We start from the raw sequence: 12,928 nt of genomic DNA on the forward strand, positions 1-12,928 counted from the left end.
AAAGGTAATGACTGTTTTCTATTTTATTGTGCGGTTTGTGTAACTCCGAAATGCTAATTATTTTGTTTACGTCCCCTGCTGTGCTTTTCTGTTGTAGTGTATTGGTGCATGCTATCAGATAATAGCTTCTCATGCTGTCGCCGAAAAGCATTTTAAAAATCTGACTTGTTGCCTGGATTCACAACGAGTGTAGCTTTAATTTGATACCCTGCATGTGTATTTTAATGAACTTTTGAGTTTTAACTAATACTATTAGCATTTAGCGTAGCGCATTTGCATTTCCAGAGCTCTAGTTGGGACGCAAGCGTCCCAGGTAGAGGTAAGAGGTCAAGTGTACACACTCAAAACAATCTAAAACACACTGAGATTCAGAATGAAAAAATAAAGACCAAACAGATCACGTCATCTGTATTTTTTTGTGTCCTATTCACTAAAATAGTGCACTACTTTTGACCAAGGCCCATAGGGATAGGGTACCATTTGGGACGCAGCTATTGAAATAAAGACTAACTTACGTCTGACATATATCCTCTTACCTGATAGGTGGAGGTAGCATCGCTGCCTGTGTCTGTTCCCAGGTTGGTGAGCTTCTCCTTGAGCTTGTGGTGAGAGCGGTGTCGGAGGCAGTAGACCACAGCGGAGGCCAGCAGCACAGCCACGATACACAGGATAGACACCACTGTCAGGATCATGTACTTGGTGGACTCGGCCGTGCTGTACTTGGTAGGGATCTGGTTTATCTGGCTTCTCTGTAGGGAGGGGGACAGAGGGGGGGGGAGAGAGAGGGAGAGAGAGAGAGAGAGAGGATTACACATTATTACATGATGAGAGGATGTTTTAAGACCTCACACATTTTCTTTATCTAAAAATGTTTATGTTTTGGTTGGACATACAGTTGAAGTCGGAAGTTATAATTCACTTAGGTTGGAGTCATTAAAACTCGTTTTTCAACCACTCCACAAATTTCTTGTTAACAAACTATAGTTTGGGCAAGTCGGTTAGGACATCTACTTTGTGCAAGACACAAGTCATTTTTCCAACAATTGTTTACAGACAGATTATTTCACTTATAATTCACTGTATCACAATTCCAGTGGGTCAGAAGTTTACATACACTAAGTTGACTGTGCCTTTAAACAGCATGGAAAATTCCAGAAAATGATGTCATGGCTTTATAAGCTTCTGATAGGCTAATTGACATCATTTGAGTCAATTGGAGGGGTACCTGCAGATGTATTTCAAGGCCTACCTTCAAATTAATTGCCTCTTTGCTTGACATCATGGGAAAATCAAAAGAAATCAGCCAAGACCTCAGAAAAAAAAATTGTAGACCTCCACAAGTCTGGTTCATCCTTGGGAGCAATTTCCAAACGCCTGAACGTACCACGTTCATCTGTACAAACAATAGTACGCAAGTATAAACACCATGGGACCACGCAGTTGTCATACCGCTCAGGAAGGAGGCGCGTTCTGTCTCCTAGAGATGAACGTACTTTGGTGCGAAAAGTGCAAATCAGCAAAGGACCTTGTGAAGATGCTGGAGGAAACAGGTACAAAAGTATCTGTATCCACAGTAAAACGAGTCCTATATCAACATAACCTGAAAGGGCGCTCAGCAAGTAAGAAGTCACTACTCCAAAACCACCATAAAAAAGCCAGACTACGGTTTGCAACTGCACATAGGGACAAATATTGTATTTTTTGGAGAAATGTCCTCTGGTCTGATGAAACAAAAATAGAACTGTTTAGCAATAATGACCATCGTTATGTTTGGAGGAAAAAGGGGGAGGCTTGCAAGCCGAAGAACACCATTCCAACCATAAAGCACGGGGGTGGCAGCATCATGTTGTGAGGGTGCTTTGCTGCAGGAGGGGCTGGTGCACTTCACAAAATAGATGGCATCATGAGGGAGGGAAATTATGTGGATATATTGAAGCAACATCTCAAGACATCAGTCAGGAAGTTAAAGCTTGGTGGCAAATGGGTCTTCCAAATGGACAATGACCCCAAGCATACTTCCAAAGTTGTGGCAAATGGCTTAAGGACAACAAAGTCAAGGTATTGGAGTGGCCATCCCAAAGCCCTGACCTCAATCGTATGTGGGCAGAACTGAAACACCTTGTGCGAGCAAGGAGGCCTACAAACCTGACTCAGTTACACAAGCTCTGTCAGGAGGAATGGGCCAAAATTCATCCAACTTATTGTGGGAAGCTTGTGGAAGGCTACCCGAAACGTTTGACCCAAGTTAAACAATTTAAAGGCAATGCTACCAAATACTAATTGAGTGTATGTAAACTTCTGACCCACTTGGAATGTGAAGAAAGAAAAAAAAGCTGAATTAAATCATTCTCTCTACTATTATTCTGACATTTCACAATCTTAAAATAAAGTGGTGATCCTAACTGACCTAAGACAGGGAATCTTTACTCGGATTAAATGTCAGGAATTGTGAAAAACTGAGTTTGAATGTATTTGGCTAAGGTGTATGTAAACTTCCGACTTCAACTGTAAGTATGTACATCGATGTTGCAGATAAAAAGCTGATCATGTTTTTGTTCCATCATCTGTGCGTATTAGTGCACTAAATATGTAAACTCCCCAAATAGAAAAACAAAATATAGATTATTTCGGAACAAATTGAATAAAATGATATATTTTGAAATCAGTAACGCAACCACTGTTTGCTTCATTGGACACAATAGTTCCCCTGCTGTATTTTTCCTAAGACATCATTGAAAGTAGAACCTGAAACTCGTAGCCAATGACTAGTTGAGTAGCTACAACCTGTCAAGCACTTAATCCACTGCAAATAAAAATACCTCTAAAAGCAAACATTGGGATGTGAAACAGCCTACTTCATTTGGCACAGTACATTGCTAGGAAGAAAGCACAACAATATACAGAGTGCTACATTAAAACACCATATAAACCTACACCCAAATAGGCTACATATGGAAAAAGCCTTACATGTAGAAAAACATATTAGAGAAGAGATATTCATTATGTTATTCATTAAAAGCAGACTCTCTTACTGCTACATGGAATTCATTTCAGAGGCCAGTGATCTATGGATAATGGCCCTGCTCCATTCAAACTGGGATGCATTCCAAATGGCATCCTATTCCTTTATAGTGTACTACGTTTGAACAGGGTCTCTAGGGTCCCATTTGGGAAAAAAAATAGAGTGCCATTTGGGACACAGTCCCATCCACAGTAAATCAACAATAGCCTGATAATTATCTCTCATTAGAGACAGCATAAATGATGTTAGCAACAATACAGAGCAGTGGGAAGAATGAAGAGACGAGAGCTGCAAATTGCAATCCCAACTACCAGACCTACAATTCCCCCTTTTTACAGAATTTTCAAAAGAAATCAATAGTGAGAAAGGCTTGGTTGCTTGGCTTGACTCTGTGCTGCTTGCTACAAAATGGGAATAATTCCTTAACCCATTTTTTTCCTTCTTCTTTTTTTACATCCTCTTTGTAGTGTTACAATAAATATATATTTTCCAACCGCACTCTCTCTCACAATTATAAATGTCTCACTAGGCTATTCATTATCTTGTTCTAATAGTAATGTAATGCTATGTATTCAGCGTGCCACATTCTATTTTCTACCCTGTATTACATTGCAGAAATGCAAGGCCCTCATTTACAGTGAAGGCTCTTTATCTCTGCATCATAAAGACCTGGCAAGCAAATATTGTGGGTCTAAAAAAAATGAAAAGGGCCCGGTGGAACCTGGTCGGTCGGTGGCAGGCCAGGGGTCATTGGGATTAGGGCCGGACCAGTCTGCATCCCAGTTAATGGAAATGTGTGTTGAAAGAGGCTGTGATGGCATCCCAAATGACATCCTATTCCCTATATGAGCACTACTTTTGACCAAGGCTTTGGTCAAAGGTAGTGCACTATATAGGGAATAGGGTGCAATTTGGGACGTGGCCTGTGAGATGGGCTCTGCTTGGGCCTGCCTGCCTGCCTGTCACAGACGTGTAAGCCCCTGGGAGGTGGAAGGAAAGGGGCGGCCAACGAGCGCTGCACAAGGATTGTTCTGGAATGCCTTGTGTTGTGAGGCTGTGAAGCAGGGTACCCCACCACTACACTGAGCGGTGTAGATCTGTCCCCCCTGATTTCATTCATAGCTGGCTGTATTCAGCACCTTGAAAGAATGGACACAGAAAGCCCCACAAAGGGAGACAACAGTTGCCCAATGCTTTGTGGGGTCCAACTTGCCTGGGAGCATTAAGTCCTACTGTAAAGCCTGGTTGAATGGTAATGTGATGGTGTTAAAAGGAAAGAGTGGAAAGCTCTCTTATCTCTTGTCTCAGTGCTATGATGAAAACGAGCATTTCTCAGTCTGGGAGGTAGAATCCAAAAAAGACTATATTATTTGTAAAGATTACACTCTAAAAGATTCTTAACATTCTATTTCCACTGACCTTCTCTCGGTCCCTGGGAGAAAAAAAAGAATGTAACGCTCTGATGTAGCTAACAGAAATATTGCAAAATGAACTGAGCAGATTTTTTAGTGTAAAAACTCTCATTAATAACACATTTTAACTGCATGACACACAAGCTTTGATTCCAATGCAAAATATATTTTTACACAGATCAAATTACTTCATTTGTATTTTTGTTTTGTCAAATTACATTTAATTGAGAAAGATTGATGGCATCTTGCTTGGATAGTAATGGCCATATTTAGTCTTAACTCTGTACCTGTTCACTCATTCCTCACTGGACAGATGCTTTAGCTTCTAATACTTACTCACTCTCTTCTTCATAGCTGCCTTCTTATGCCTCTCTCTCCCTCTCTCTTTCTATTGATTCAAACAAATGTAGCCTGACTTCCCCTGCTTAATCAACATTGGGTGCGGTTGTCAGTGAAGTAGGGACGTTTTAAATCACGTCTATGAAAAATGAGGAGCTGAGGTTCTGATTGTGGTGCAGAACCACAGAACCAGATGCTGTGGAATAGAGCAAAACCATAATAATAATTGAAAAGCAAAAAGCTTGCAGAGGGAGATTGTTCCAAATAAATATGCCTATACAGTGTGTGAGATTTATTATCTGAAGGACACATTTTTTCCCTTCATGCATTTACAAATAAAATTGAACACCAAAAGAATATTCGGTAGAAAAGCAACATAGAATAGAGATGACCAGGCAGGCCAGACAGACAGACAGACGGACAGACGGAATCTTCTCTTTAATACTGCAGCTCCAGGGCCTTCATTTCCTACAACTCTCTCCAAAGGCTTAGCACTTTCAATCAAATGACATGGCAACATCTTGACGCACAGTGGACTGTGTACGACTGAATCAAATTATATATGGAAATAAATGCAGAAACATTTGCATTTCTTAATTATATTTGGTCAAAAATAGATTAACAAAATATATATGTGCCAGTATGAATATATATATTTTTAATCATGAATTGACACAGATTTCCTTGAAAACAAATGTGATTGGTATAAAGATCATTTGTAGTCTGACATCTAATGTTTTACATAATATTTAGGCTACTGTTGGGTTTTTAACTTACATTTGTCTAGCTCAATTTTAAGAAACAAATATTTAGTTTCAACCACATTTAATGGAATGCAAAAAATATATATAGAATAAACTGAAAATAATGTCTGAGAGCAAAAGAGAAGGGAGTTCCTTTTATGACGAGAGGTCTATTGTTCGTCTGTCCTAAAAGTGATTGTACTTGCAAATTTCCATATCACACAGGCAAACGTCATCTGACATACACAGCTCCTCCTCAGCATGCATTGGAGAAAAACATTAGCATAGCCGTCAAGGATGGATGCTGCACACTATGGGTTCAAGCTTTTCATTTCAACACATATCAGATGTAGGTGAGTCTGCCCAAAATAACACAGATTCTCCTGAGAGAAAGAATATCCTATAGGCTGCAATAATCTCAAGAAAGAGAGAAAACGGATACTTAATTAAAAACCATTCAATTCGTGCAGATAAATCCATTCAAATAGATGTATTATTGACGCAAAATTGACACCATATAAGACAAGTGTATTTCTCATACAATCCATAGGTTAAACAGGTTTACATTATGATGAGAGAAAACTGTTAGGATTCTGTTCTACAGCGAAACATACCAAATAAAGTTACTAAAACCTTTGAATTAAATGGGCATAAAAACATGGGCAATACAAATGCAGAGGTGGATTTGAGTAACGGGCTCTTTATTTTCACCTTCATTTTAACGTAGTCATACTGAGACAAAGGTCTCTTCTTCTCTCTTGCAAAATTAGAGACCTCCTAAATCCCATCCAACATGTTTTTCAATTCTTACATTTGAAATAGAAGGCATAGAGAGAGGGCTTGAGTTGAGGGATGTTGGTTGGCTTGGTGAGGGGGCATGACGGATTAGGGGGCTCCCTTAGATAAAAGGCAGATGGATTTCTACAGCTCTGGCTTACTCAAAATCATTGAGAAAAGGTCAGGGGGGAGAGAGGCGCCTAACTATTGTTCCCAGCCAGCTACTTGTGAGGAAACAATGATCTCTCCCTAACCTCGGATAATACAATGCCTTTGAAAAGTTCACCCCATTTACAAAACCTTTCAGCAAACAGGCGTGTGCGCACATACACACACCCACGCCCACTTTTCAAGAGAGCAATTTAACAATTCAAGGGTGTATAAATTGGTAACACAATTTTCACACATCAAATATATATAGGCCTACTCTACTGGAAGTTGCTTCTATTTTATTCTGTTCTGATAAACATAGCTTTTTAACTTTGATATAATGCACTCATATTGTGATTCATGACGGTCCTCCAAATGAATGATATGTACACAACATTAAAACAAGTAAATTATCCATATAAATTACAACATGAAGTGCCACTATTGCAGGCATAATAAGTGTTCTATATTCAATAAGGTCTGCTCACTTCAATGTATCAGAATACCCGATAATAATGATTAGACTAGACAAAAATATACCTGATACATATAACGTTATGAATATTTTTTATAAAATAATCTAGATTGTCTAGGCTACAGACATATGCACGGAGTCCACCCCTGGCAACTGTGAGCCATCAAATCTTCGTGATGCGTAAAGTAAACTCCAGGTACTGCACCGCGCTAACTTCTGATTGCTATAAAAGTGTTGTCAAAATAGATCGAAAATGTGAGAGACATGAATTAAAATATTATTTTATGATTTCAGCCTTTGGTTAATTAATATACAATATTACCACAGGAGGATTACGCATGGCCATCATATCAAATACAAAAACGCAATGCATGTTGCGCAATTATCCATATTGAGCAGTATCCTACTGCTATAGCTATAGCCTATGCATGACAAAACAAAATACGTTAATAGATAAGCATATGAACTCAAAGCACAATCAAAATGATGATCAATACCCTACACAACATACGCCTGCCGAACATGAGATATCTCGAGATAGAGAGAAGTGAAGCCAAGTGGTGTTGCAATAATGCGTAATCAAAAGCGAGTATTTACCCAAATCCATGTTGAGATGCTACGGAGATTCCTTGAGTTTCAGCTATTCCCTATTCCATCTGAGAGCACGCGCGACACGGCAGCCGATGCACAGACACTAGCAGCTGCGGCGAAATCAGCAAGTATGACTCTGGTCTTTCGTCTCTCAAAAGTTCACAGCCTCTCTCTTCCATTCATTTAATCTGTGACAAAGGCAGCGGTTGCACTGCTCCGTACTCCTCAAATGAGGTGAAAGATTGGAGAAAAATGTAATACATCAACATATTTTTTTTTATCTCGACAAACTCTGAAGTAAGAGAAGTCTCAACTGTACCAGCACGCTGAAAGCTGCTTCAGTTGAAAGGAGAAGCATGTGGGTGATTCTATCGCTTTGGAAGACTAGAAAGTGAGAGGCTCCTTATATTCAGCGAGTCCGTGTCTGAAACACATCACGTCACATCCACTGGTTGCTATGGTGATGCCTCCACATGTTGCGGACAGTGCAGTGAACATAGTGGAAAGCTTGAGTAGAGCTCAGAGCTGGCTGTTGAAAAGCTTGTCGGGAATATGAAATGTCCCTGCGCAATTGCTTGCCTCTCATTTATAAAATTGTTTAGGGTTAGTTGATGGAATAGCCAAACTAGGTTTTCTTTCTATTTATTTTGTTTCCTTCTTGGACATGATTACTAATTGTGTCATTCCACGAAATGAGTGCGTTCTGCATCCCTCTGATATTTTAAGTATAAATGATGCACCAATATTGAATTTTAAATGCCTGTTATATTAAATGAAGTGCCCTTTAATATAGACCGCATGGAAAATGTAATAAATCTGATGTTTAATATGAATACAAATGAAGCTTTGTGTCAAGTCCTTCTGTGCACTCTGACTTTCAGGAAGATTTCTAAACCCCTTAACAACCAACATTTCTCCAAGTTTTCCGCATCTTTGTGAAGCCCTAGTTATTTTGTTGCTTTGACAAATTCATTTCTGAAGTAAATGATTTATTTCATGTGACTAGTGATTCATTTTAAGGTAAAAAAAATATATATAGTGAAACTATTCCTTCAAAAGAAACTAATAGTCAAATCAATAAAAGCAGGTGAGCTGGTACTACTCTTTTAGCACATTTCTGGTGTTTTGTGGCAGAAAACTGTGGGTCAACCATAACATGTTAACCCTGTTACACATAACATGTCAACCCTGTTACCCATAGATAGACAGGCTAGACATTTTTTTACAATGTCACATTTTTTGTGAAGCTTGCATTCAATTGCCCCTCCCTGTTGCACACAACAAGCTTCCATTTCACTCTGTCAAAAGGGGATTTCTAGCAGATTTAAGATTATTTTAAATATGTTTTTCATTAAATTGAACATGTGCTCTTCATGACAGAATGTCAACGTTTTCTTTCACCTTGTTACACTACCACAAAAGCCACTCATTTCCTGGAACAACCAAATGAATGGAAGCAAAGGGGTGAAACCATATCATTCATTTACATCTATGGGTTGAAAATCATCCTTTAGCATTCACCTGCTCCCCCCAAAATTGCCATCACAAAAAGTAAAATCTGACAACCATCATTCTTGCTGTCTTATGCCAGTCCTGCTGAGACACAAAATTAGGTATCTGGTGTTTGGTATTGCAGGTGTCAGCAATGTCCATAAACTGCAGTAGTGACTCGCAATGTCCTACCCTCAAAAGACCACAATATGCAGACAGAGGGAGCAGAGACTTAGTCTGCTACAGTACACACAGGGACAAACATCCCCCCCAAAAACAATCAACAAATACTGGTAATTAGTTATTAGCACCAGAAAGGACTGCTCCTATGTAGGGCAACAGCTGCAGCAAACATGGGGGAAGGAAGGCTGGGTTGCTGGGTCTGAGAAACCAGGAGGGGGATGAGGGGAGTGGTGGACGGGAGAGAAAGAGTTAAAGAAGGTATGTGTCCTGAATGGCACCCTGTTCCCTATATAGTGCACTACTTTTGACCAGGGTCCATAGAGAACAGGGTGCCATTTGGGAAGCGGGCTTAGATAGGGGAGAGAAGGGGATCTTGTCTAATGCAGATGACAAGTCTTGGTGGGACGCTTCAGTTTATCTTTCTATTCAGGCCCTACTCTTGCGTTCGTTGGTCCATTGTTCCCCTGTGTGACAGCTGGAGGTGACAGGCTCAGCTCTTGAACAAAACAGGGCCCTTTCACTGTGCACCGGGCCACACTCGGACAAACAGAAAGGATGCCACAGCCAGCTACAGCTTACAGCGCCAATATCTCATTTCCCCCTTAGCAGCATGCAAACACTCTCCATTAGGATAGGCTGGCTAGCACAGGGGTTTTCTAACTCTAAGCAGTATCTTAAAAGGCAGGACACAGCAAGAAGACTCTATGGTGGATTAATCGTTGGGGTTTTAAAAAAACGTGTTGTTTTGGAATGGATTCATTTATATTGATTTACTATTCATAGTTTCTGCTCCGAATGAGGTGCAAATATAAAACCAACTGCGGCGAGTTCCCTGACCTCTCTTGTCCATGATGCTATGGCAATACATTTGATATGAGAGATGGGGGAAAAATAAGTGCAACTTCTTTTGCCAAGCTGAGAGCACAAATTCAGTAGCAGCCCACCAAACTAATCTCTCCACCTGTCAAAGTCTCTTGGTATTCTGAACAAAACAAACATGCAAAGCAAAAGCCTGGATGAGTCTCAAACGGCACCCTATTCCCTAAACAGTCCACTACTTTTGTCCAGGCCCATTGTTAACCTTCATATCCCCTCAACATAGGCTGCAGTACACCATTATGCACCTATAACACCTCGCCTCCACATCCTCTCTTTGCTGCTGAAAAACCAACTGTGACGAGGCACTCATAAGGGCAGATAGGATTTATAGTGATATTGAAAAGGATTGGACACAGAGAGAATAAGCAAGCAAAGGAAGCCTATTTTCTCTGCAGTCCGGGTGCTTCTTCACGCTGCTCAAGCTGTACCTGTCCAGACAGCCCACACAGAGGCTGCGTCCCAAATGGCACCCTATTCCCTATATAGTACATTGCTGTTGACCAGAGTAAGCTCACTTCACAAGGTGGAACATTTTTGACAAGCAAGCCCATATAACCAGCCTGCGTGTGCGTGCCGGAGAGACTGGCTGGGCTCAGGCTCTGTCTGCAGTCTGACAGGTGTCTGCAGGATTTCCACCAAATTGAGCATTTCATGCTGTGTGCTTGATTTCACATTCCAGGTCACATAGTCCTTGGCTGGTCACAGAATAGTGTGATCAAGTCCTTTTAAAAAAAGGGGCTAAACAGGGTAGGCTTTAATTTACATCTGAAAACATACTCCACCCCTTCAATATGCCACTGAGGTATTCTAGTTATTTTCTCACAATGAATTCTCAAATAAATAATCAAATAATCATCTTACTGTCACAGCCCTTATCCCATGGTTATATAATCATCAACTGTATCCAGAATGTAGGATTTTAATTAATAGAAAAAACTGCTAGTGCATGAGAGTGTAAGAAATGAGTAGCTCAGATAAGGTACAGTTACTTAGCACATTCTTCCACTACACAGTGTAAGAAGAAGAGGAGTAGTAGTAGACTGGTACTGAGTAGACTGAGGTCTGGCTCCATAAGTACATCATAAAGCAAAGAACTACCAGATGTAAAAAAGCCTAGAATTGTCAGGGACCTTATTGTTATCACAATCCCCTCAGCCTGCCAGGAACAAAGAGAGCCAATTCATTCAGGAGACTCCGAGGCATTCTCAGTTGTGTGTGCAAGCGCGCATGGGCGCTCTATGTTGAAAAGATCTATGCATGCTACGAACACAATTAGAATTCTGAAAACAGTTATTGTTGGGAGGAGACGTCGTCTCTCCCAAGTGTCTTTTGACTGACCACCTGTGTATCTGCCGGGGTGAATGAAGAAACCTTGAAATTAAGCGAACAGGATGTTCAACGCTTATCCACTGAATGGGATTGCTCTCCGAGAGCATTTCACTGGCATAATGTTACAGGTGGCTAGCTGGGGATGTGGAGGTGGTCTTCCACAGCTGTTCGTCATATACTTTATACAGAACCTAAGGGAAAATTATGTTTTTCTATTCTATTGGAAAGATATACGAGTCTCAGTGAAATACAGCATGGAATACAATAACTCAAATATAATTCAACTTACAGAAACAAAGAAAGAGAATACAATATTGACTTAACGTTCTCGTACTGTGACTGAGATAGGATAGGCCTTCCCCTTGGTACAGACATGTATTCATCACCCGACCCTCACAATGTTGTTAATGTGGCTCTGGTGGGGTTTAATCAGCCACATTAGTTGAAGAAGAAAACAGACAACTGGGTGACTTTTAAACACTGAAGACCTGAGAGCACTAGTAACAAAATCTGCTACACAGCCAGAGGGTAACAGTGTGGCACATTTTTCACAACAATTTTGTGGCCATTATCAAAGTCATGTTTTTTTTTTTGAAACACTACAAGTCAGGAAGGGGGTGAGGTCACATTTTCCACAATGGGAAGGAGAGAAAAAAGAAAACATTAAAAGCTTGCATAATTATTCATCATTAGCTGCACCCCCTCTGGACCAGGCCCATGTCATTGTCATGACAACAATATTCCCCACCCCCACAGCACCCTCCCCACCCCACCGCTCAAACACCAAACACCAATGTGACCCGCTCTCAACTGAAAATGTCCTCCAGGCAAGCAACTTATGTCTGCTTCCCAAAAGGCTCTCTATCCCCTACATAGTGCACTACTTTTGACCCGAGCATAGTGCACTATATATGGAACAGGGTGCCATTTGAGACCCATACTGTACATTACCCCATGTCTCTGATGGTTAGGGAGGGGAGAGTGGCAGTGGGCCAGGGTGCTTGAGCCTTAGCCATCCCCTCCCCTGCCACCCCTTTCTCTGGCCAGCCAGCCTGGCTCATGTCTCATGGTGTCTCATGGTGTACAGAGTGACTTAAGGCAATGGCTCTGATTTCACAGTTTAATTAGTGCTAATCTGAGGAAGTGTGGCCAATGGTAATGGGTTGGCACACACACACACACAAAGTAGCAACACAGGGGAATGTCAGGACAGGGTGTTGGGATAAGAAACCAGGATTCGTTTCTGAGCTTGATATTCTTTTTACATGAAGACTTTGTACCCTTAAGTAAGTAAACGTGAATTTGTAATGAAGAGTGCAACTACATACTATATTGCACAGGATCCTGCATTTTACGGCACAGTAGCTCGCTTGCACAGCTCTGCAATGCGCAATTCAAATATGTTTACAAACAAAAATGAAAAACAAATAATATTCCAAATAAATGTTGCCTCTCTTTTATTACTCATTGACTGACGGATTTGTGGGAAGAAGGGAGGAGGTGATGAGGGAAACTCCTGAACCTTCTATTTTAATTT

The 12,928-nt window shown here is 40.7% G+C and overlaps 1 protein-coding gene across 2 annotated transcripts in view; it reads right to left on the reverse strand.

Moving 5' to 3' along the window:
* The window catches only part of LOC115103131 (receptor-type tyrosine-protein phosphatase N2-like), a 156,556-nt gene that overhangs the window by 42,277 nt on the left and 101,351 nt on the right, over positions 1-12,928 (reverse strand). For both annotated transcript variants that reach the window (XM_029623808.2, XM_029623805.2), the window contains exon 15: positions 537-749. In XM_029623808.2, coding sequence (XP_029479668.1) covers positions 537-749 — 213 coding nt within the window. The remainder of the gene's footprint in view (positions 1-536; positions 750-12,928) is intronic.

Source organism: Oncorhynchus nerka, linkage group LG20, assembly GCF_034236695.1.
Source record: "Oncorhynchus nerka isolate Pitt River linkage group LG20, Oner_Uvic_2.0, whole genome shotgun sequence".
Lineage (NCBI taxonomy): Eukaryota > Metazoa > Chordata > Actinopteri > Salmoniformes > Salmonidae > Oncorhynchus > Oncorhynchus nerka.